This window comes from Meles meles, chromosome 2, assembly GCF_922984935.1.
Source record: "Meles meles chromosome 2, mMelMel3.1 paternal haplotype, whole genome shotgun sequence".
NCBI lineage: Eukaryota > Metazoa > Chordata > Mammalia > Carnivora > Mustelidae > Meles > Meles meles.
Window position 1 is genome coordinate 11,283,403 of NC_060067.1, and position 25,360 is coordinate 11,308,762.

A 25,360-nucleotide genomic window follows, 5' to 3' on the forward strand; every position below is an offset into this window, starting at 1 on the left:
AACAGTGTTCATTGTTTTGGCATCACAATTTCTATGTTCCTACATGCCCACAACCCAAGGGGAAGTGTCCAGTTCTCCCATGAATGCTTTCCTCAAAGTAGATAGCTCCAGGCTGGGTTTGCATTTTGTGTAACTCAACAGGGAGTGACCACGATGGTGGTTCTGATGATAATAATCACTACTAATGGAGTGCTTACCATATGCCAAGATCTTTTCTAACTTCTTTATATGTTATAATACATGTTAAGTTCTGTAACAATCCTAAGAAATATGTATTGTTATTATCCCCATTTTACAGATAGAGATTACTCATGAAATCTCTATCTGTTTGTCCATTTCACCCAGCTAGTAAATGATAAGTTGGACAATAAACTCAAGCAATCAGACTCAGAATCCTTTCTCTTAACTATTATGCTCTCTTGCTTCTCAGTTTTCCTTTTTTGCAGCATCTCTGATTTCTTTGAATTATTTTCTTGAATCTCTCCCTCATTTGACTTTGAGGAGGAAAAAACTACCCTGTCCTTCCCTCTCTCAAGAGTAAAGGGGGAGGGGAACCTGGGTGGCTCAATGGGTTAAGCCTCTGCCTTCGGTTCAGGTCATGATCTCAGGGTCCTGGGATCGAGCCCCACATTGGGCTCTCTGCTCAGCGGGGAGCCTGCTTCCCTTCCCCTCTCTCTGCCTGCCTCTCTGCCTACTTGTGATCTCTGTCTGTCAAATAAATAAATAAAATCTTTAAAAAAATAAAAAAAGTGTAAAGGGGGAAATTGTCTTACCACAAACATTCCTATTTCCACAAAACCAAGAGCTCCAAAGATGTTACTTCACCTTTCCTTCCAAAGTCCTCTAAAGACTAGAAGAGAGAGCTCAAGAATGAGAGGTGGGGGTTGATGGCCATTAAGTTGAGTTCTGTTCTTCCTCCTGGTAAGCCTTGGAGGAAGTATCTGACTCTCTTTAGAATTCGGGGTACTTAGCCATTCTTGTTTATTAGTTGTGAGCCCTAGTAGCCAATTCTGGGGCAAAGGAAAAATAACTTTATGACTGAGGCTCTTGTAGTAGTCTAGGCTAGAGGATAGAGACTTGGGTCGTGGTGGCAGTGAAAACGGGAGAGAATCAGATAAATTTGGGATATATTCTTCAAATAAACCCAAAAGGGTATGGTGGTTAACTGAATACGGGGGAGAAGAAAACAAAGGCATCAAAGAAGAAGATTTGGTTTGAACAACCAGGTGGATTTACTGAGAGAAGGAAGGCTAGAGACAGCAAGAGATCAGATTAGAAGTGTGAGGGTGTCTTGATTGTCTAGAGTACTGTTTGCCTGGTTAAGTTCTGGATACCTGTCAGACAGAGATATCAAATAGCGGAGATATCAAATAGAAAGTTGGATGTTGGAGTTTGGAGCTCAACAGGCAAGGTAAAGTCTAGAATTATGCACTTGAAAGTCATGGCATGTCCTGAGTCAAAGCCATGGGATCAGATAGAGTTAATTAAGGAGAAGATAAGAAAAAGAGAAGGCTGAAGATCAAACCTCAGTATTCACCAGAAAATTCAGCAAGAGACTGCCAAGGAGTCACCAATGAGATGGGAGCAAAACAAGGAGAGCGTCTTTTGTGTCCCAAGAGAATAAAGTCTTTGTCATGGTTTGACTATCCCAGGTATAGAATAAGCTATATCCAGAGGAAGTGATGCACTGACCTATTTCAGATGGTTTCTAAGCAAATGCTGAGCTCAGACTGTCTGCCATGTAGGAAATTCAAACAAAACTTGAGTGGCAGTAAGAAAGGTGAGACTAAATTGTCTTAGGATCTCTTTAATCCATATGAGTCTGTCACTGAACCATTTACTTTCAACAGTGTTATATACGAATGTAGAAAAATAAACCATTTTTGGTGAAGAATTTAGAACAATGTGGCTAAGCTCCCCGTAACTTAACTAACTTGCATGGGAAGTGTTCTACGATTCACATTTTACATTTTTGGTGGGAAGAACATAACTAAAAGTGGAGATTGAAATGCTTTAAAGATTAAACCAGGACCTGTTATTTATATATAATTGATTAGTGCTAAAGAGATTATGAAACAATTTGCCTATAGCACAGAACTGTAAAAATAAATAGAAGCTTCAGCTAAGTTGTTTTCAATGTAAGCCTGTTTATTATTTATTAAAAAAAATTTTTTTTATTTGACAGACAGAGATCACAAGCAGGCAGAGAGGCAGGCAGAGAGAGAAGGGGAAGCAGGCTCCCCGCTGAGCAGAGAGCCTGATGCAGGGCTCGATCCCAGGACCCTGAGATCATGACCTGAGCCGAAGGCAGAGGCTTCAACCCACTGAGCCACTCAGGCGCCCCCCTGTTTATTTTTTTAAAAATTACCTTTATTAACCTCTTGCTCTTCTATAAACAGGTAATACTGCCAGTTATTATCCCCCCCCCTCCGCGTGCTTCTAGTCTATGAATTTTCAAACTTCACTGTACATTAGACTCAACTGGAAGGCTTTCTAAAAAATGCACATTCCAAAGTCACATCTCCAGAAATTCTGACTGGGTGTAGCCAGGAAATCCGTATTTTGACTAGTATTCCAGGTGATTCTAGGGAAGATAATCCCTGGACCATACTGGGCGATACACTGGTCCTGATCCTATATTTCAGGTATAGGTAACTCTCTTCGAATGGCAAAGGTGCCGTTTGTGTCTCCACCCTTATTTTTATTTTATTTTATTTTTTTCTCTTTTAGATGAATAGTTTACATAACAGAAATACAAAACTGTAAGATTAAAAGCTAGAAACATCAAATGTAGAGCTTTTCTTTGGCATAGTAATTATGAATAAAATGAATAAACTACTATTTGCTTTTATAAAAATAAGCTTTGGGGAAACTTTTTATCCCCAAAGATTCATCCAACTTGCTTTGGGGGAGAAATCTAGACTTGAGTTTATTTTCAAGGAAATAATGGAGGAAAAATTATTTCAAGGAAATAATGACTTAAAAAAATTATCCAGCTCACTTCTAATTACTCTGTTTTAGAGTGAATGAATAAATCAGTTATTTGGAAACTACAGTTAGAGATGAAGAGTTCTTAAGTGTTGATACTTGTTTTGACATCCTGACCATACACTAAAGTAATGTGTTTTCAGATTTGTTTTTTCCCCCAATAGATACAATTGTTCTTGTGAATCCAGTATGTTTTCCTTAACACCAAATAGTTTCTAAGTCCTATGATAGTAGAAGTTAAAATGACAGTAAAGTTTGACAGTATAGTAATATTACATGTTTATTATCTATGGGGCTTTGTTCATGTTAGACATTCAGTACATGATTGGAAGAGTGCAATTATGTGTGAGCCTTTAATAATTAGTTTTCATTCTGCCCCCTTCTGTTCTTAGCTGTGAAATCTGCTTGCCTACTTGATCCTGAAGCATTTCTTTAGTGCCTCTCAACATACTAGGAGACCCTTAAAAAATTAGAGAACTGAGAACCAAAAGTAACATAATTGATGTTGCATATGTAGATATATAAACAACATGTTCCTGGAACCAACCCTGAGAGAGGAAATTCTAACATGTTGGGGCAGAGGGTAGGAGGAATGTCCTGTCCAAAAGCTCAAATTATTTATTTGTTTTTTTGCTCTTTTTTTGTTTATTATTTAATTATTAAATTATTTGTTTGTTTGCTTTTTGACACAAATTAATAACAAAAAATTACAGAAATACTGCAGTGATTAAGTTTTCTGTTGAGGCATCTCAGATGAAAATCATTTCATGGGCTTATAATTCCAAAAGCCAGTATCAGACACAAGGTCTGCCTTAATGCTGTCAAATTAAACCACGGCAACTGATACATCTAGTATCCATCTGTTTCAAATTCCAATTTTGTGTTTGAGTTTATAAAGTAACTGAAAGCAATCAGATTATGGATATATTATATATTGTGTATGTCATGTATAATATGTATATTCAAATCTGGTAACTTGGTTAATTAAGGACTAGGAGAAAAATTTGACATAAGGGACAACTGGGACCTTGAAAGGCTTTAATTAATTTCTCCTCCTTCTCTTGCCTTCATTTACTGCTCTAGGCACAACAAATGTCCCATATTTGATTTGAAACTTTATTATCTAAGAACTAAAGTTGAGAACCCCCATTTAAACATTCTTCATGTACTCATGACTCGAAGTTATTAATAATATTCATGTCTAATTTTGTAGAGTCATTGTAAGATAAAGAGTTACTGGATCAAAGCATGGCTTTTGGGGAGATACTTTGGAAGAAAATACAGAAACCTGAGACATACATCTCTGTACAGGGCAGCATTTAAATTTCTGACTCCAACCACAACTGTGATTGTTTTTAGTTTGTTAACTGCCTGGGAGTGTTATTTTAAGAAAGCAGAAGCACCATCATTTGCACAGTCCTTATAGATCACACACCTTAGCCCTGACTTTTCAGCTTCGGTTTCTCAAAAGGATTGAAGTCAAGATGAGGAGCCATTTGTTTTTCTGTGGAGTCCTAGCCATTTTTGTTAAGGCTGTTCTGGTAACAGGTATGTGCTATTTTGAAAATTAACTCACATAAAAGGAAAAATGTAACACAGATCTGCTTTTCAGATTTAAACTTTTATGTTTGTGCTTTGATTAGCTAGCTAGCTGTCTACTTTTTCTACCATGCCTTAATCTTTCTATGGGCAGTGATCTTTATGCAGGGAAGACTCACTCTAATTCTTTTTATTCTTTTTTTCTCTTATTTGTTTACCTACTATAACTTAGAGAATAAGAAAATATATATTTGTGAATAAGTATTGATAGCTGTACTTACATAAATATCCATTTTAAATCTTGAAAATCAGTAATCCTCTCCTTGAGTATCTTAAATGAATATTCTGGAGAAATGAAGTAATAATGACTATAACTACCATATGGGATGCATTGGGTTTTTACTTCCCTAGAGAGACTGATACTAGTTCTAACAATTTCCCTGAATCTGAGTCTACAGATTTAGTATGATAATTTACAGTGTTTAGTGTTATACAGGTTGCCTATGAATCCATGGTATAACTTTGGTTGTTTTGTTTACTAACCTTTCAAACTACTGTAGAAAATGTAATACACTCTGAATACAGATGTAATAATAGTCATCTAGAAGGATAATGAGTTAAAAGTGATGTAATTTGGCCTGATGTTTTCTAACACTTGCTGAGCTTATTCTTATTTCAGAACAGGGTATGATATAATTAAGAAGAGTCATTTTACATATATTTTTATACTAACAGCATTAGAAATAATGCATTTCTTTTTTTTAAAGATTTTATTTATTTATTTGACAGAGATCACAGGTAGGCAGAGAGGGAGGCAGAGAGGGAGGCAGAGAGAGAGGAGGAAGCAGGCTCCCTGCTGAGCAGAGAGCCCAATGCGGGACTCGATCCCAGGACCCTGAGATCATGACCTGAGCCGAAAGCAGAGGCTTTAACCCACTGAGCCACCCAGGTGTCCCGAAATAATGCATTTCTAATAATATTTTAAACACAAAGATAGTAGTATTAAAACAGGTACAGCATATGTGTCTATATACGTAAATAAATGTTCATGAACATGTTTATATACCTGTAAACATATATGTAAAACATATATAAAAGATCTGTCATTGAGTACATACTGTTTTCCAGGCACTATGCTAACTGCTTTACATATACTATTCCATTTAATTCTCACAATAACCACTTGAGGGTAGGTACTATTAATATTTCTAACATATAGGGGTGCCTGGGTGGCTCAGCCGTTAAGCGTCTGCCTTTGGCCAGGTCATGATCCCAGGGTCCTGGGATCAAGCCCTGCATCAAGCCCCACATCAGGCTCCCTGCTTGGTGGCAAGCCTGCTTCTTCCTCTCCTATTCCCCCTGCTTGTGTTCCCTCTCTCACTGTGTCTCTCTCTCTGTCAAATAAATAAATAAAATCCTTAAAAAAATATTTCTAACATATAGTTGAATCCACTGAGCTTCAGAGAGGCAAAGTAACTTACCTACAGTCACAGAGCAAACATGTAAAACCCAGGCCATCTGACCCTATAGCCCATGGTTCTAACTTCTATCCTATTCTGCCTATATTGGAGAAGCACCTTTTAGTAAACTCATTATGTTCATATTTACTATGTGTTAAGTATATTTTCTTATTTGTTTGAACTGAATTAAATTTAACAAATATTTATTGGGCACCTGCTATATCTCAGGTACTCTTGGAGTAAATCAAGGCACAATCTATAACACAGGTTTATTTGGAAAAATATTGCCTGTAAGTGAGAATGTTAGAAACTTTTAAGGCTTGGTGAATTGACTGTATTTGTACATTTCCTGGTAGATATAGTAGACTGCCCAATATTTTTATTTAGTAACAGTAAATAGTAATAAAAATTAATAGTATTTTCCTAGGTTTCTGGTAAGAAAATAAATTTTATATTCCAAATAAAATATAGAAATTTTCTATTTAAGACTTTAATAGTCAAGTCACAGACTTGACTCAATCTGTATTTTTGTCAGGCATTACACATTCATTTGTATTTTATTGAGAACAACATTTAATAAAATAAGATGAAATCAGAGAGAGAGATAAACCGTAAGAGACTCTTAATAGGAAACAAACTGAGTGTTGCTGGAGGAGAGGTGGGGGAGGGGATGTGGTAACTGAGTGATGGACATTAAGGAGGACACTCGATGTGATGAGCACTGGATGTTACATGCAACTGATGAATCACTAAACTCTATCTCTGAAGCTAATAATACGCTACATGTTAATTGAATTTAAATTAAAAAAAACATTTAAGAGTCATGAATATAGGAGTAGGGAAGAGGACACCATTTAAGTCATCTTATTCTTTTCAAAATGTTAAGAGTTATATTATTGTCTTGTACTCATAATGTTTCTTCTCCAATACTATACAGACTTTTATCAGAAGATGTATTAAGAAGTTAAGGATAATGCCATAATAATGCATGGTAAAATACTTCCAACAGTTAGACAGTGGTCTTACACGTTTTTGTAATGACTGTTATCATCAAGACTGAAATACTGCAATTAGGTCCTCTCTGCTTTGGGACACCTCTGAAATAATTAGACTTCCAGTTACAATTATATCTATCCTGATCATTTAACCTTTGTAACGTCAATTAATGTGTTAAATATATATATTTTTAAGTTGAGACTTGATGGGAGAAAATTTAGAGGTCATTTAAAATTAAGGTTAAAGTTAAAATTATAGAAATAAAAAACATATTTAGTAGGTTAATTTTATGGTAGTGGAGTATAAGTTTGTTTTAAGTACCCTACACTGAGTAAAAGCTAACATTGGTAAATTCTATCAAATTTAGTATTCTAGTTGGGAAATTGTACTATAGTTTTTCAGGATGTACCACTGGGAGAAGTTGGGTAAAACGTACATGGGTTCTCTTTTTAGTATTTATTATAACCGCATGTGAATTTACAATGATTTAAAAAAGTTTAATTTAAAAACAAAACAAAAATATATCAAACATCATCATTATTGTTTAATTAGCACTAATAAAGTTGTTATTGATTCTTCAAATGCCTGTTAACTGATCTGAGTCCAGATAATGTGAAATTTTCTTTGCTTCTTCCTTGCAACACTTCCCAGACCTCTTTGTCCAATATTTAGATTTGACAATAAATGTTGATACTCAGAGTTAAGGCTTTAATGGTCATCTGTGTATCCATTCACTTACTATTTTTTCTGTAAACAGCATATTATATTAAGTAGTGCTTGTACCTCACAATATTTTCTAAATTGTTTTTGTAAATTCATAGCACTTTACATCTATATATGCCCTATCTTTTAAAAGAATTCCTATAGGAAATATTAATAAATATAACACTTATTATTTTATTTGATTGAATCATTATGCCATGATAGCCTTGTTATTATTATGAAAAAGAAGAATACAATTAAGTTTAGGAAAATTATAGTAAAGAATATTTAAACATCTCACAAAAAAGTAGGGTTATCTTGGGGAAAATGTGCCTGTTCTTAACTGTAATCCAATCTAAGCAGAAAAAGGTACATAAATGGGAGTTCAGGAAGGATATGACACTTCAAACTGGGACTTATAAAGGCTAATATTATTTGTTGTTCACTTTTGAATCATTACTTTGATCTGAGAGACATCTAGATTTTTTTTTCTCTGTCATTTTGTCATTTGGCACTGATATTTGTAAGACTACAGTATTCAGAGCTGTGCCTCTATTAAAAACATTAGATGAAAACTAGAATTCTTTTAGCCCAGGTTCCCACAGATGGGGCCAAGAGAAAAAGAAAAAAATTTGTCTGAAGTGCATTTGGATTTCCAAATGCGAGATTTCACTTAGCATGTTAGATTAGGAAAGAGGACAAAAATGGAGAAAACTGAAACTGATCAACCATAAAACTTAGTTTTTCTACTGGAAAAAAAGATAAATCAACCCAATAAAAGTACAGAAACATACATTTACCCCCTTTCTTTTTTTAAAAATTATTTTTATTAACATATAATGGATTATTTGCTTCAGGGGTAAAGGTCTGTGAATCGTCAGTCTTACACAATTCAAAGCACTCACCATAGCACATACCCTCCCCAATGTCCATAACCCAGTGACCCTGTCCCTATCCACCCCACTCCCCAGCAACTTCAGCTTGTTTTGTGAGATTAAGAGTCTCTTATGGTTTATTTCCCTGCCGATCCCATCTTGTTTCATTTTTTCCTTCCCTACCTCCCTTTCTTTTTAATATGTTTTATTTCTCAAGCCCAAGACGAAGATGGAATGACTGTTCTTGCTGACAACAAATGTCAATGTGCCCGGATCACTTCCAGGATCATCCCTTCTCCCGATGACCCTAATGAAGACATTATAGAGAGAAACATCAGAATTGTGTACGTGGCTCTTTAAATTTCTTTTATTTTTTTCATGTTGTAAGCAGAGATACTTTCTGATATTAGCCATTGTTTGAATGTATTGACTGTAATACCTATGTCTCTACTTCTTCTCCTCCTCCTCCTCCTTCTCCTTCTTCTTTTTAAGGCAGAGAGAGAGAGTAGGGTGGGGAGAGAGGGACAAAGAGTCTTAGCAGGCTGGGCATGGAGCTTGATGTGGGATTCTATCTCACAAACCTAAAATCATGACCTGAGTGGAAATCAAGGGTCTGTCACTTCATCAACTGAGCCACCCAGGAGCCTCTCTACTCCTCTTTTTTTTTTAAGATTTGATTTTATTTATTTGACAGACAGAGATCACAAGTAGGCAGAGAGGCAGGCAGAGAGAGAGGAGGAAGCAGGCTCCCTGCTGAGCAGAGAGCCCGATTCGGGGCTCGATCCAGGACCCTCTGGGATCATGACCTGAGTGAAGGCAGAGGCTTTAACCCACTGGCGCCCCTAGTCCTCTTTTCGATGTGTAATACTTACATGGAAATCATGGAAATCTATGTTTCCATAGATATTATTTATGTATGTATAGATACACATACACTTTATGTGAGGATTAAATATGCTGAATGGACAAAATTAAATATGCGAATGGACAGAAGCATCGAGGACAGTGTTTAAAAACCCACAGGAGGTACTCATACATGTTTATTATCTTTCTCATTATTCAAGGCTTCTTCTGATATTACTAGAGCCTTTACAATCTAATAAAGAAGAGATTCATTCATTCATTCATTCAGCAAACATTTATTGAAGGCAAACATTTATCGAACGCCACTGAGGATTGGAGCCGGTGATACAACAATTTATATAAAACACAGTCCATGCCATCAAATAATGTACAGTCTAGTAGGGAACTTTAAACAACTTAAAAGGCAATTGCACTACCGTATTGTAAATGCTGTGACAGGAATAAATGCAAGGTGTTATGGGAGCACTAAGGAGGGGCACCGGGTCCCGTCCTGGAGGGTGAAAGGAGGGTGGCAGTGGGAGTCAGGCGGGGTGCTGGAGTACGCCAAGGCAGCGGCGGTTAGCTGGCCCAGCGGGAGTCACCTGGGCAAATGTGTGTGGGGAGCGACAGGGTCGGTAGGTGAGGCAGGTCATTCCAGGAAAAGGAAACGGTTGCCGTGCCGATTGTATGAGATCATCACAGAACACACTTCTCATAGTACCAGGCACATTGCAGGCACTTCATAAGTGTTAGAACTCTTGGTGCTTTGTTGCTGTTAAGACTTGGAGATGAGAAAAGCGTGGCAAGTTTGTGGAATTGCAAGCAGGTGTTTCCAGCTGGCGTTTAACGAGGGTGGCCCCGGGGAGAGAGGGGGCTGGCGAGCTGCAGGTGTACCCTCGGTGCCTTCTGCGCCGTTTTCTGGGTGGAGATACTGTGGGATTAAAGCCGAGAAGAACGTCGGGCTTGTATCTTAGAGGCCATTGTGGCAAGAATGTGGCTAATACATTGAAGGGGTCAAGACTAAACGAGGATACTGCTGAAATGTAGGAGAGAAATGGCAGTGTCTTGAACCAAGTGCACAGATTGCAAAGAATCAGAATCAGCGGAACTGTGAGATGGACTATATACCGGTCATCACAGACAGGGGGCACCCAGGAATGGTATCTAAGGGTTTGACTCGGTATCTGTGTAGGCAGTACTGCTAAATCCATCCTCACGTTTTCCTTCGTGTCATTTGGTAGGGAGGGGTGCATGTGAGGAGGAATGATGGCGTATATTTTTGCATCCACACGGACGGGACTGGAGGAAATTATGCTGCATGAAACAAGTCAAGCAGAGAAAGTCAATTATATGGTTTCACTTACTTGTGACTCATAAGGAATTGCATGGAGGACATTAGGAGAAGGAAGGGAAAAATGAAGGCAGGGGGAATAAGACGGAGAGACAAACCATGAGACTATGGACTCCAAGAAACAAACTGAGGGTTTTAGAGAGGAGGGGGTGGGGGGACGGGTTAGCCCTGTGATGGGTATTAGGAGGGCAGGGATTGCACGGAGCACTGGGTGTTGTACTCAAACAATGAATTATGGAACACTACATCAAGAACCAATGATGTAATGGATGGTGACTAACATAACATAATGAAAAAAATTAAAAAATAAGAATAACTAAAAAAAAAAGAAAAAATGTGAAACGAATGAAACCACCTCAACTATTTGATGTCATCTAATTTTCCATGGAACATCACCAAATCAAGAGGCCTGGAGTCCAGTTACAGTTCTACTACTTCGTTTTTATGTGAACTCGGGTAGGTCATTGAGGTCTCTGGTTTACTTCGGTATCCCATAAATATGGATAATATTGTCTGTCCATTCCTTCCATAAATGTTGAACATATTCTACATGCCACACATCTAGAAAAGCATTGAGAAAACGTAGTTGGTTTTGCCTCAAAGAACTTATGTAATCTGGGGAAGGAATTTCTCTATAGACAAGGAACTATATGGCACTTATAAGAAAGATACGTGAACTTCAGGGCGCCTGGGTGGCTCAGTGGATTAAAGCCTCTGCCTTCCGCTCAGGTCATGATCTCAGGGTCCTGGAATCGAGCCCCGCATCGGGCTCTCTGCTCAGCAGGGAGCCTGCTTTCTCGTCTCTCTACCTGCCTCTCTGCCTACGTGTGATCTCTGTCTGTCAAATAAATTAAAAAATCTTTAAAAAAAAAGATACATGAACTTCGATGAGATGAAGGAGAAGGAGTTTGTTTAGGAGTGAAGATGGATCATCATAAAAAAGGGAAAACTTGAGTTGATTTTTAAAGGAAAAGCAGGGCTTTGCCAAGTGAGCAATGATCATTGACGGAGGAGTTTGAGGTTTACTTTGAATGGGAAATGTTTAAAATATGCAAATTACTGTGAATCTGAGTAATAGTATTACTGTAGAGTGGTTTTAGTCTTATAAAGTGCTAAATGTGCTAAATTCCTGATGAAATAGTAAATACTGTCCCAGCAACATACCTATTACCAAAAAACCAGTATCTGTTCATTTCATTATTTTTATTTATTTTCTTTCTTCTTTTAGTGTTCCTCTAAACAACCGGGAGAATATCTCTGATCCCACCTCGCCAGTGAGAACCAACTTTGTGTACCATTTGTCTGATCTGTAAGAGATTTTCCTTCACGCTAATATAGATATGGAAGTTAATAACTTTAAATTTGTTAGTAGGAATGTTTCTGAAAATATGGGGTATAAACATTTACTGATATAATTTGAGCTTTTGAATACATTAATTTCTATGTTAATTATTAGATATAATAAATTTATAAAACTTTATCACAGATGAAAGTTAGCTATAAATTTATTCTGAATAAGAAATTATTGCCAGTAGTACAGAAGGGCCAATTTGTCTTAAGTTAAGTAATTAGATTTCAGACATATTAACATGCAGCTGTTTCTTTGGAAGCTATAGAATCCAACATCAAATAACTTCTTTTTCTTAAAAATATTCTGCCTTCCTTGTCACTGTCAAGAACTTGTTTAATCCCAGTGTACAGGTGGGAAAAACCTAAGAGAGTAGAAGTTGCTGTATGGCATAGACAAAACAATCATATTATCATATCATTAATTATATTGTTTACTTTCAACTAATTTTTATATATTAAAGGTTGAAAAATCCCATTAACTATTCCATAGAGTAGCTGAGATCTGAAAGCAGTTATGAGCAAGAGCTAGCTAATTTTGGATAGAAACGAATATTCACTCAGATTCCGAGACAACATTTGATGGGGATTGTCTAATGAATGTATTTGTTTTTCAGCTGTAAAAAATGTGATCCTGTAGAAGTGGAGCTGGATAATCAAATAGTTATTGCCTCCCAGAGCAACCTCTGTGATGAAGACATTGAGACCTGCTACACGTACGACAGAAACAAGTGCTACACAAATTGGGTCCCATTTACGTATGGCGGTCAGACCAAAATGGTGGAAACAGCCTTGACCCCGGATTCCTGCTACCCTGACTAATTTAAATCATTGCTGACTGCACAGCTCCTTTTCTTGAAAGGCTCTTCATTTTAATCCAGAAAGTTCATGCATTTACTACCAATGAATTTGAAAAAGTGATTTTTTTGTTAATATAAAACTATCCCCCAAATAGAAATAGTAACATTATTATTTTTATTGAAATTACTTTTCAACTATATGTTCTCACTCTAAGTATTAAAATCTCTCATAGTCCTTGCCCAGAGGGTTATACGAGCTTGAGAATTTAATTTCTAGCATTTAAAAACAGACAGAAGGATAAACTAAAACTCAAAGAGTAAAAGTCAGAAGACATAATCAAATTTCACTTTTTTTTTGGCATTGACTTGGAGAGCCACAGCTTCGCACCTTCCACACTCTTCTCTTTTTAAAAAGTATCACGTGCAGAGAAAATTTATGTGTAAATATAGGTCAATTGCATGTTTTCACTAGAAAAATAATTTGGAAAACATGTTTTGGAAATAATTGCAAAAATAATTTAAAATAAGATCTCCATTTATGAAACCAATGAGCTGCAAGTGATATAATTAAATGCATAATTGACAAAAATATATTTTGACGTAGTACAGATTTGGCGGAGATGATACAGACTCTTTTTGATAATCAGCAGAGTGTAAGAAATTCCCATTGGAAATCATCTATGTTGTAACTGTATCTAATGAAGTATGTATCCAAAATATTTATTCTCTAGCACAGCTTTAACAATTAAATAGACTCATAAGCATATACCTGTGTGAAATAATTTATTGAAAAGTTCACTTGTGTTAACTTCATTGCATGTAAGGTAAAATATAATTTATTGCTGATGAACAGTTCATAAGTATGGTATAATTATGCATTAATCACTGAATTCATACGTGTACATATTTGAAGTAGCTTTGTCATTTAAGCCTAAAATTAAATTAAAAGGCAAAGGGGCGCCTGGGCGGCTCAGTGGGTTAAGCCGCTGCCTTCGGCTCAGGTCATGGTCTCAGGGTCCTGGGATCGAGCCCTGCATCGGGCTCTCTGCTCCGCAGGGAGCCTGCTTCCCCCTCTCTCTCTGCCTGCTGCTCTACTTGTGATCTCTCTCTCTCTCTCTGTCAAATAAATAAATAAAGTATTTAAAAAAATAAATTAAAAGGCAAGGTCCCTCTTGACAAACATAGTGTTTACCACGGCACATAAAATTTCTCATGGCAGAAAGCCCAAGGCCGACTGACATACATATCCAAGGGTTCTGTGGAAAGTAAATGCTGACTCAGGATTTAAAGTAACAGGAGGCTGTTTGGTAAAAGTCAGTTTCCTGAAGAGGCATTGTTCTTCTTTTTTTTTAATGGGAACAGTATTTACTCATAACTTTCACTGTGTTCATACGGATTATTCAGTGTCGGGGTTTTTTTTTTTGTTGTTTTGGGGGGATAAAGCTTGGAAACACTAGTGCTTCCGTAGGAATCATAGTTGATGCATGAAAGACACATCATTCTTGACTAATCTAGTGTGTGATTTTAGCCAAGTTTTAAAATTTTATCTAATTAGTAAACATTTATTAAATATTTATGCCATGCAAGGCACTGTGCTACACTTTTTGGCGATTAAGCTGTGATCAAGTGCCCTCCAAACAGCACCACTCAATCCCTAGGCGTCTGCTCAGTTGTCCTCTTCTCATGAAGCTCACTCTGTTTTTAAGAACTGTAAACTCTATTTCCTTATCCTGGTTTACTTCTCCCTGTATATGTATTACCCTCTTATGGACTATATAATTTACTTATTTACCATTTTATAGTTTCTCCCCCCCACTAGAGTATAAGGTCCACAAGGGTGGGCATTTTTATTTTACTCAGTGATGTATCCCCCGCACCCAGAACAGTGCCTGGCACATTGAGGTGCTCAGTACATGTTTGTTGAATGAATGAACATGAATACAGTTTACTTGAGGAGACAAGATATACACATAAAAAAGACAATCATTTGGGGCATCTGGGTGGCTCTGTGGGTTAAAGCCTCTGCCTTCAGCTCAGGTCATGCTCTCAGGGTCCTGGGATTGAGCCCCGCATCAGGCTCTCTGCTCAGCGGGAAGTCTGCTTCCCTGCCCCCCTGCCTGCCTCTCTGCCTACTCGTGATCTCTGTCAAATTAAAAAAAAAATCTAAAAAAAAATGACAATCATTTGACAGAATCTCATAAAAACAAACTAATAGGGCCCAAAGTGTTACGAGAATTTATGGGGGACTTCCTGTTGGGGAATGTGGTCAAAAAAGATGTGACCACTTATTGACTCGTGAGCTGCACCTGGGCACTTAGAGGCTTCTCTCCCCCTCCCTGTCTCTGGAATGTGGGTTCTGCTAACCTATCCCACTCCTGGAGGCTGCGCCAAGGACATTGCCTTGAGATAGTGATGTGGTGTTGAAAACACCTGCATAGTATACATGCTTGAGCCCAGTTAAGGCCTCTTTATAAGATTTTAAGATTTGGTGGGCAGGTGCGGGGATCCATTCGTCCTGTTGCTGCCCAAGACAAGCGTCATATGTAAGTTTCCTTTGCTATTATTAAAATTGCCACCTACCAGCATGGAGTGGCCTGCTTGTTTCTTCGGTTTCTTCCTGACCTCTGCGTCAAGGGGCTGGTTTCAGATTATACTAGGAAAGTCCCCGAGAGGCCTGTGAACCTACATTTCTCCCTCCCCCTCCCCAGTTTTATTGAGATGTAATTGACATATAACACTGGATAAGTTAGGGTGTACAGCATAATAACTTTGCATACATATCTATTGTGAAATGATTACTGCCGTAAGTTTAGTTAACATCTGTCACTTCATACAGTCACAAAAAATTTTTTTCCTTGTGATGAGAACTTTCAGGGGGAGACTCTTTCTGAAGAGGGCCCTTTGTTCTCCCCCCCCACCCCTGCTTTAGTTTTTCTGCATACCCAAGAGAAAACATTTTTGGGCTGGTGCGCCTGGGTGGCTCAGTGGGTTAAGCCTCTTCCTTTGGCTCAGGTCATGAACTCAGGGTCCTGGGATCGAGCCCCACATGGGGCTCTCCGCTCAGCAGGGAGCCTGCTTCCTCCTCTCTCTCTCTGCCTGCTGCTCTCCCTTCTTGTGATCTCTCTCTCTGTCAAATAAGTAAATAGAATCTTAAAAAAAATTTTTGGGGGGACGCCTGGGGCTCAGTTGGTTAAGTCTGCCTTATGCTCAGGTCATGACCCCAGGGCCCTGGTATCGAGTTCTGCATCGAGCTCCTTCCTCAGTGGGGAGCCTGCTTTTCTCACTGTGGGCTGCTCCCCTTGCTTGTGCTCTCTCTTTCTCTTTCTGACCAATAAATAAATAAATCTAAAAAAAAAAAAAAAGAAAGCATTTTTGGCTATTGTGGATATTGCTGCCATAAGAGACTCTTGACCAAAGGAAACAAACTGAGGGTTTGACCAAAGGAAACAAACTGGAGGGGGTAGGGGCGGGTAGGAGAACGGGGAACCGGGTGATGAGCACGAAGGTGGGCATGTGATGTAAGGAGCACTGCATGTTATCCGCAAACGATAAACGGCTGAACTCTACCTCTGAAACTAATGATACTCTCTGTCTGTATGTTAATTAATTGAATTTAAGTTAAAAGAAAGAAAATGATTTTGTTACCACGTGGCAGATTCTTATAAGAAAGACCCTTACTCTGGTGTCATTGCCTCATCATATGACAGCTGAAAGAGGACGGCAAACTTAGGTTCTGTAGGTCTTGCTCAGTTAAACTCTAAGACGCGGCATGCTAATAACAATTGGGCCACTTACCATGTGCTAAGACACCAGTCTAATTGCTTTATCGAGCATTGACTCATTCAGTATAAATCCAGAGCAGCTGCTGCCTTTTAAGTGCGGCTTGTTGAAGAAAGACTGTCCTACATTTGCTTGTATCACCGGACAGTTTGGCAGGGGAGCACTAAGGAATCGGCATAGAAGAGGCAGCTCAGAAGGGACTCTTGGCTCCTCGCAGGAGGCTTCTCTGACTTAGGGCTCTAGTAGGACTCCCGGTGTTTGTGTTTGTGTGAGAGGTCCATGAGCTGCCTCCCAGACAATAATGATCGAGTGTGGCAAGAACACCAAGGCAGGCTCGTTCCTGGGAGACACAGGACTCCCCTGATGGGTGACTGACTTGACTTCCCAATCAGCTTCACTAAAAATTTCTTGGCACGGTGCTACCCTTAGATATTACCTACCCAGCCTTCCTTCCTATCCTCTTTCCTCCCCACGGGCCAGACCTGCATTAGGGTTTGATGGTTCTCCCAGTCTTCTTGGGCTCCCACCCATATTCTCTTACAGGCGTTTTTTCTGATAAATCTCTTGCACCTTTCATCTCATCATGGCTTCTGTTTCTTCAGGACCTAAATTAAATTAATACAGCGAGTTATGAGGTATCTGATTTAATGGTGGTGATACTGAGCATTCTTCCCATGCCAGGCGATTCACCTATGCCACCTCATTTAATCCTCACACTAATGCTTTGGGTGTTACTTTTATATTGCAAATGAGAAAACCAACTCAGTGGGTAATTCGCAATTTGACTAGTTCATTTGTCTAGTAAATGGCAATGAAAACCGAATCACTGCTACAGTCTTAACAAATATTAATAGACATTCTTTGGCAATCATTTATTGTCACTAATAACATTTTCTCAAAACTCATGAAGCATTTTGAGGTTAATGTGACAAATTCATTGACCCGTCAAAAAAGTAAATTATTTTTGTATTTCTTGCCCTTTCTTTTTAGTTTGAATTAAATAGATATTTTTAAAAGACAGGCATAAGTGGGTGTTCTTGGTGAGAATGTTTTCCTTCTGTAGAGTTCTTGATAAGTTAGCCACTTACCTGAGTGAGCACACTCAGCACCAGTAGAGAAAGATGATGTTAATTAACACTAGGAGTAATGCTTTTTGTTACAAGCCCTTAGAAACCAGTAGACCCAAGCCAAGTGTTCAGTTTTCACTTCAGGACTATTGTTATTTCTAATTGTTTTACATAACTTAATATTCAAAATGAATCATAATTATAGTACCATATCTAAATACACCAATGTATATGCATTCATAATCAGACATGCATGGACTCCCTAACCTAGAAGCAGTGGGATAGGAAAATGAACCTTTGATACATTTCCCAGGTCTTGGCTTGGGGATGGCAGTGTGGTATAGTGGGTAAATCCATGGCCCCGGTAGAAATACAGACTGAGTGACTGAATGATAGGTTGCTAATAGCAAGGTCATGGAATCTAAGATTGAAAAATGGGGGTGAAAACAACTATCTTACAGGCTTTAAAAAATTATTAATTAATTAATTTTTATTAATGTATAATGTATTATTTGCCCCAGGAGTACAGGTGTGTGAATCATCAAGCTTACACACTTCACAGCATTCACCATAGCCCATACCCTCCCCAATGTCCATAACCCAGACACCATACACTTACCTCCCCACTACCCAGCAACACTCAGTTCGTTCTGAGAGATTAAGAGTCTCTTGTGGTTTGTCTCCCTCCCAATCCCATCTTGTTTCATTTTTTCTTTCCCTACCCCTCTAAACCCTGACTCTGCCTCTCAAATTCCTCATATCAGGGAGATCATATGATAACTGTCTTTCCATGATTGACTTATTGCACTCAGCATAATACCCTCTAGTTCTATCCACATCATTGCAAATGGTAAGATTTCATGGTTTTTTGATGGCTGTATAGTATTCCATTGTATATATATATACCACATCTTCTTTATCCATTCATCTGTTGATGGACATCTAAGCTCTTTCCATAGTTTGACTATTGTGGACATTGTTGCTCTAAACATTTGGGTGCACGTGTCCCTTTGGGTCACTACGTTTGCATCTTTATGGTAAATACCCAGTAGTGCAATTGCTGGGTCATAGGGTAGCTCTATTTTCAACTTTGTGAGGAAACTCCATGCTGTTTTCCAGAGTGGCTGCACCAGCTTTTGCTCCCACCAACAATGTAGGAGAGTTCCCCTTTCTCTGCATCCTTGCAAACACCTATCATCTCCTGACTGGTTAATTTTAACCATTCTGACTGGTGTGAGGTGGTATCTCACTGTGGTTTTAATTTGTATCTCCCTTATGGTGAGTGATGTTGAACACATTATCATGTGTCTGTTGGCCTTTAGGATGTCTTCTTTGCAGAAATATCTTTCATGTCTTCTGCCCATTTCTTTTTTTTTTTTTATACTCAAAAGTGAGTATTTATTTAGGATTAAAAAAGATATCACAAATAATAAATTTAAAAAGGTAACTAGTAACATAAACACTTCTTAATAGATTTCCCTTGCATTCTCTGAACATATCTTTTTTTTTTTATTGGATTCTTTGTTCTTTGAGTATTGAGTTTGCTAAGTTCTTTATAGATTTTAGATACTAGCCCTTTATCTGATGTGTCATTTGCAAATATCTTTTCCCATTCTGTCAGTTGTCTTTTGGTTTTGTTGACTGTTTCCTTTGCTGTGCAAAAGCTTTTGATTTTTTTTAAAATATTTTATTTATTTATTTGACAGAGAGAGAGAGGTCACAAGTAGGCAGAGAGGCAGGCAGAGAGAGAGGGAGAAATAGGCTCCTCACTGAGCAGAGAGCCCGATGTGGGGCTCGATCCCAGGACCCTGAGATCATGACCCGAGCTGAAGGCAGGGGCCTAACCCACTGAGCCACCCAGGCGCCCCAAGCTTTTGATTTTGATGAAGTCCCAATAGTTCATTTTTGCCCTTGCTTCCTTTGCTTTTGGTAATATTTCTAGGAAGAAATTGCTGCAGCTGAGGTCGAAGAGGTTGCTTCCTGTGTTCTCAAGGGTCTTGATGGATTCCTGTCTCACATTGAGGTCTTTCATCCATTTTGAGTCTATTTTTGCATGTGGTGTAAGGAAATGATCCAGTTCCATTATTTTGCATGTGGCTGTCCAGTTTTCCCAACACCATTTGTTGAAGAAATTGTCTTTTTCCGTTGTACATTCTTTCCTGCTTTGTTGATTTGTTGTACTGTTCTTTTGGTTTCTATTTCATTGATTTCTGCTCTGATCTTTATGACTTCTCTTCTCCTACTGAGTTTAGGTGTTCTTTGCTGTTCTTTCTCAAGCTCCTTTAGGTGTAGGGTTAGGTTGTGTACTTGAGACCTTTCTTGTTTCTTGAGAAGTGTTTGTATTGCTATATAATTTCCTCTCAGGACCACCTTTGTTATGTCCCTTAGATTTTGAACAGTTGTGTTTTCATTTTCATTTGTTTCTGTGAATTTTTTCAATTCTTCTTTAATTTCCTGGTTGACCCATTCGTTCTTTAGTAGGATGCTTTTTAGCCTCCATGTATTTGAGTTCTTTCCAATTTTCCTCTCTAGTTTCAGAGCATTTTGGTCTGAAAATATGCAGGGAATGAACCCAATCTTTTTTTTACCAGTTGAAACCTGATCTATGACCCAGGATGTGATCTTACTCTGTAGAATGTTCCATGTGCACTAGAGAAGAATGTGTATTCTGTTGCTTTGGGATGGAATGTTCTGAATATATCTGTGATGTCCATCTTGTCCCGTGTGTCATTTAAAGTCTTTATTTACTCGTTGACCTTTTGCTTAGATGATCTGTCCATTTCAGTGAGGAGGGTGTTAAAGTCCCTACTATTATTGTATTGTTATCAATATGTTTCTTTGATTTTGTTATTAATTGGTTTATATAGTTGGCTGCTCCCATGTTAGGGGCAGAGATATTTAAAGTTTTTAGATCTTCTTGTTGGGCAGTCCCTTTGAGTATGATATAGTGTCCTCCCTCATCTCTTATTATGGACTTTGGCTTAAAATCTAATTTATCTGATATAAGGATCACCACCCCAGCTTTCTTTTGATGTCCATTAGCATGGTAAATTGTTTTCCACCCCCTCACTTTAAATCTGGAGGTGTCTTTGGTTCTAAAATGAGTTTCTTATAGACAGCATATTGTTGGGTCTTGTTTTTTATCCATTCTGATACCCTGTGTCTTTTGATTGGGCACTTAGCCCATTTACATTCAGGATAACTATTGAGAGATATGAATTTAGTTCCATTGTATTGTCTTTTGATTGGGCATTTAGCTATTTACATTCAGGATAACTATTGAGAGATATGAATTTAGTGCCATTGTATGTGACTGTTACTGTATATTGTCTCTGTTCCTTTCTGGTCTGTTACTTTTGGACTCTCTCTTTGCTTAGAGGACCCCTTTCAATATTTCCTGTAGAGCTGGTTTGGTGTTTGCAAATTCTTTCAGTTTTTATTTGTCCTGGAAGCTCTTTTTCTCTCCTTCTATTTTCAGTGACAGCCTAGTGGGGTATCATATTCTTGGCTAGATATTTTTCTTGCTTAGTGCTCTGAATATTTCATGCCAGTCCTTTCTGGCCTGCCACTTCTCTGTGGATAGGTCTGCTGCCAATCTAATATTTCTACCATTGTATGTTACAGACCTCTTGTCCCAGGCTGCTTTAAGGATTTTCTCTTTGTCACTGAGACTTGTAAGTTTTACTATTAGATGATGGGGTATGGACCTATTATTATTGATTTTGATTGGGGTTCTTTGTGCCTCCTGGATTTTGATTTTTCTTCCCTTTGCCAAATTAGGGATATTCTCTCCTATAATTTGCTCCAATATATCTTCTCTCCCCCTCTCTTTCTTCTTTTTCTGGGTTCCCAATTATTCTAATATTTTTTTGTCTTATGGTATCACTTATCTCTTGAATTCTCCCCTCATGGCCTGGTAGTGGTTTGTCTCTCTTTTGCTCAGCTTCTTTATTCTCCATGATGTGGTCTTCTATGTCACTAATTCTTTCTTCTGCCTCATTTATCCTAGCAGTGAGAGCCTCCATTTTTTTTATTGCACCTCATTGATACCTTTTTAAGTTTCAACTTGGTTAGATTTAAATTCTTTTATTTCTCCAGAATGTGATTTTATTTCTCCAGAAAGGGATTCTCTAATATCTTCCATGCTTTTTTCAAGTCCAGCTAGCACCTTGATAATCATCATACTGAACTCTAGTTCTGACGTATTACTAATGTCCGAATTGATTAGGTCCCCAGCCACCAGTACTGCCTCTTCTTTTTTTTTTTATGGTGAGTTTTTCTACCTTGTCATTTTATCCAGATAGGAATTGATAAATAAGGGAACAAAATACTAAAAGGGTAGTAATGACTCCAGAAAAATAAGCACTAACCAAATCAGAAGCTATCCAAAACTTGGGGGAGAAGAAAGAGGGGAAAAAGGAAAAAAAAATATATATGTATTTGACTGGTAAATAGAACAGAGCCACACACTTGATTTTGGGTGTATTTTGGTCTGTTGGAAGAAACTACCTGCCAAAATTTTAAAGAAAGAAAAATATACATATACATAAATAAGGGTAAACACAATGAAGGGATGGAATATGGCTGTAAAGGTTTAAATGAAAGAAGATTCTAAAAAAGGAACTGATAAGGTAAGAAGTTGATTGAAAAAGGAAAGGAAGAAAGAGAGGAAAGAATGTGAATAGGCTGGAGACTAGAACAAAGCCATGTGCTAAATTTAGGGTATATTTTGATCTATTAGAAAAAATTATATCCCAAAATTTTAAAGAAAAAAAAAACCCTATATGTGTACAAAAAACAAGATTAAATACAATGAAGGGATAAAATATGAATATAAAAATGAAACTAAAACAGATTTTTAAAAAAGATATTGATAAGATAAAATAGTTTAAAAAAGTTAAAATAGGAAAGAGGAAAAATTAAAAAAGCACAATAAGAAATTACAAAGTTAAAAAAATTTAACTTTGAAAGACTAAAGTATCATGGAGAAAAAAGCCATGAATTCTGTGTTGCTTTCCCCTAGCTCAGGAGTTCTGCAGTTCTCATTGATCAATGTACTTGGTCTTGGCTGGATGTTCTTGCTGATCTTCTGGGGGACAGGGCTGTTGCAGTGATTCTCAAATGTCTTTGCCCCAGGTGGAATTGCACTGCCCTTGCCAGGGTCCAGGCTAAGTAATCTGCTTGGGTTCACTCTCAGGGCAGCTTTTGTCCCTTGAACGCTTTCTATAGAGCTTTAGAGGATGGGAATGAAAATGGCGGCCTCCCCCAATCTCCAGCCTGGGAGACCTTGAGGCCCCACTACTCAGTGTGTCCTCAGAGAAAAGCGGTCAATCCCTCCCATCTCCCTGGTCTCCCTCCAGCAGCGCTCTGTGCTCACCCAACATGGCACTGGGCGTTTCTATCTCTGGTGCATGGCCCCATTTGGAGTCTCCAAACCCAGCAGATTCCTGCCATGTGCTCCCATGCCACTCCTCCCAGAAGAGGAAGGTGAGTTTCCTTTGGGCAGGGGCCAGAAGAGCAGTGGCCCGACTCTGCCTTCCATCAAGGTAATCCCGAGCTTAGAGCTCACTGCTCAGCTCCATCTCTGCAACCAGCTTCCCTGCTCCCATAGCCGGGAGCTCTGTCACACTCAGACACCCCTGGTCTTTCTGTGACCCCTGGGGTCCTGAGACCACATCTTACAGACATTTTAAAATACAAAACCCCAATATACATAACATATATATGTATATCACTTAGGACAGCTAATCATCTGTAAACTAACCTTCTGTAAACTGCTGTGGTTTCTGTGTGTTAATTGTGTTTTGGCTCTTGTTTCTGCCTGGGGATTAAATCAGGGAAAAGATGTAAACATGTGTTAGATCGGTGATTCTCAAACTCTAGAATGCACGAGACTTATCTGGAGGACCCATTGTGATAGATTGCTGGACCCCACCGGAAGAGATTCTGATTAAGTAGTTCTGGGATGCATTAGGGGAAGTAGCAGGTCTCAAAAATTCCCAGGTGCAGTGGCTGTTTGGGAATTGCTTAGGAAAGACAGCGTGAATATTCGAAACCTCTGTTGCCCCCTGGTGGTAGATTTATGAAATATAATACATATGTATTTTAATACACCTTTCATTTAATGCTCGAAACTGCCCTATGAAATGAAGACTGTCTTCATTTTACAAATGGCAAAACTGAGATATGAAGAGATAAAATAATCTTAAGATTTTCATATAATATATGGAAAACCTATGATTGGATCCAAGACTCTCAGACTCCATCTCCAATGCTCTCATTCAGTATGTTATCCTGTCTAAAATACATTTTCCGATCATTTCCCTCAGTAGTAATTCTACTTCTGAGGAAATAATAAAAAATATGGACAAAGAGGCACAAAGATATTTATCACAACATTATTTATGATAATGAAAATTTATAACAAATTTTACATCTAGCATCAATGAGAATGATAGTATAGGTATATTTCTGAATATTTTGCAGGCAATGGAAAATGAAGCATCAAGTATTTTTAATTGTATGGAAATTGCTTATATAATTTAAAGAGGAAAATGTAGGATATTTCATGAAAGAATTACCTTAAGACCGTCGTCCCCCATACATACATATGAAAGAAAATAGGACAAAATATTAACATTAGATGGTAGATTATGTGTTCTTTTTATTTGTTTCCTTTTAGTTCCCATTAGTTGGAACTAATGGAACTACTATTCAGTATTCACTGAATACTGTAACTAATATTCTACATACTAATACTAATAATGTAACTAATATTCAACAGTGTGTTTTGTAGTTAGAAAAACATTAATTATTAATTTTATTTTACATCTATCATATCAAAATTTGGGAAATTCTGAATTTCTATTCATTTATAAAATGTATTTAAAGAAAAAGCAATGTTTATTCAGCATCCCTTCTGTGCTCAGCACGGTGCCAGGTGTTATGAGGCATATGCAAGAAGGATGAGAACTGGGCCTCACTTTTTAAGAGTTTCTTTCTCCTTCTATAGGCAAAACTAACACAGGAAAAAAGCAATATTAAATATAAAAGGTGATGTGCTGTGAGCCCTCAGGGAAGCCGGTGATGTTGGGGCTGGGGCAGTCTTGGAGGAGATATTAAAGAAATAGAATGGAAGTAGAACTTTCTAGAAATACAGGGGTCATGCAGAGGCAGGAAGTATAACATAAATATAGGATTGGCCTGCTCCTCCTTCTCTTTGTGTTCTTTATTCCAATTACATGCTTTATTTATGCATATACTTTCAGGTTGGTTATATAATTTTTTTCAGTGGTCAAGACCTTTCTGTTTCTACCCTGCTGAGTGTGCAGTTGTCCCTTACTTATAAGGAATAGCCTAACACTTCACGACTCCAACTTTGGTCTGCCAACTGGCTAATTCGTCATCACCCAGGGGCGCCTTCACTCAGAATCAAAGGTCCCACTCCAGATGATGAAATCAAAATCTGCATTTTAACAAGACTCAGGTGCACATTAAAGCCTGCATAATACTGGTATAGTATGCAACACCATCAGAAAGAGCCTCAGTCCTCTGTTGGAGAGACAGCTGCCAGCGTGGTTTATAGCCAAGGGACTGACAAAGTCCTACCCAA

General features: G+C 38.1%; 1 protein-coding gene across 1 annotated transcript; it reads left to right on the forward strand.

Annotated features, from left to right (window-relative positions):
• The first annotated feature begins 4,367 nt into the window (after positions 1-4,367).
• Positions 4,368-13,667, forward strand: JCHAIN (joining chain of multimeric IgA and IgM). The gene is made up of 4 exons (XM_045998070.1): positions 4,368-4,536; positions 8,778-8,904; positions 11,983-12,063; positions 12,719-13,667. Exons 1-4 carry the CDS (start codon positions 4,473-4,475, stop codon positions 12,921-12,923), a joined length of 477 nt encoding a protein of 158 aa, XP_045854026.1. The 5' UTR covers positions 4,368-4,472; the 3' UTR covers positions 12,924-13,667.
• Positions 13,668-25,360: the final 11,693 nt, after the last annotated feature.

Excerpts from the sequence above, each read along its gene's own strand:
- JCHAIN (XM_045998070.1), top strand. The coding sequence starts at position 4,473 with ATGAGGAGCCATTTGTTTTTCTGTGGAGTCCTAGCCATTTTTGTTAAG. Across the intron at positions 8,905-11,982 it reads GAGAGAAACATCAGAATTGT|TGTTCCTCTAAACAACCGGG; the intron begins GTACGTGGCTCT and ends TTCTTCTTTTAG. Across the intron at positions 12,064-12,718 it reads GTGTACCATTTGTCTGATCT|CTGTAAAAAATGTGATCCTG; the intron begins GTAAGAGATTTT and ends TTTGTTTTTCAG.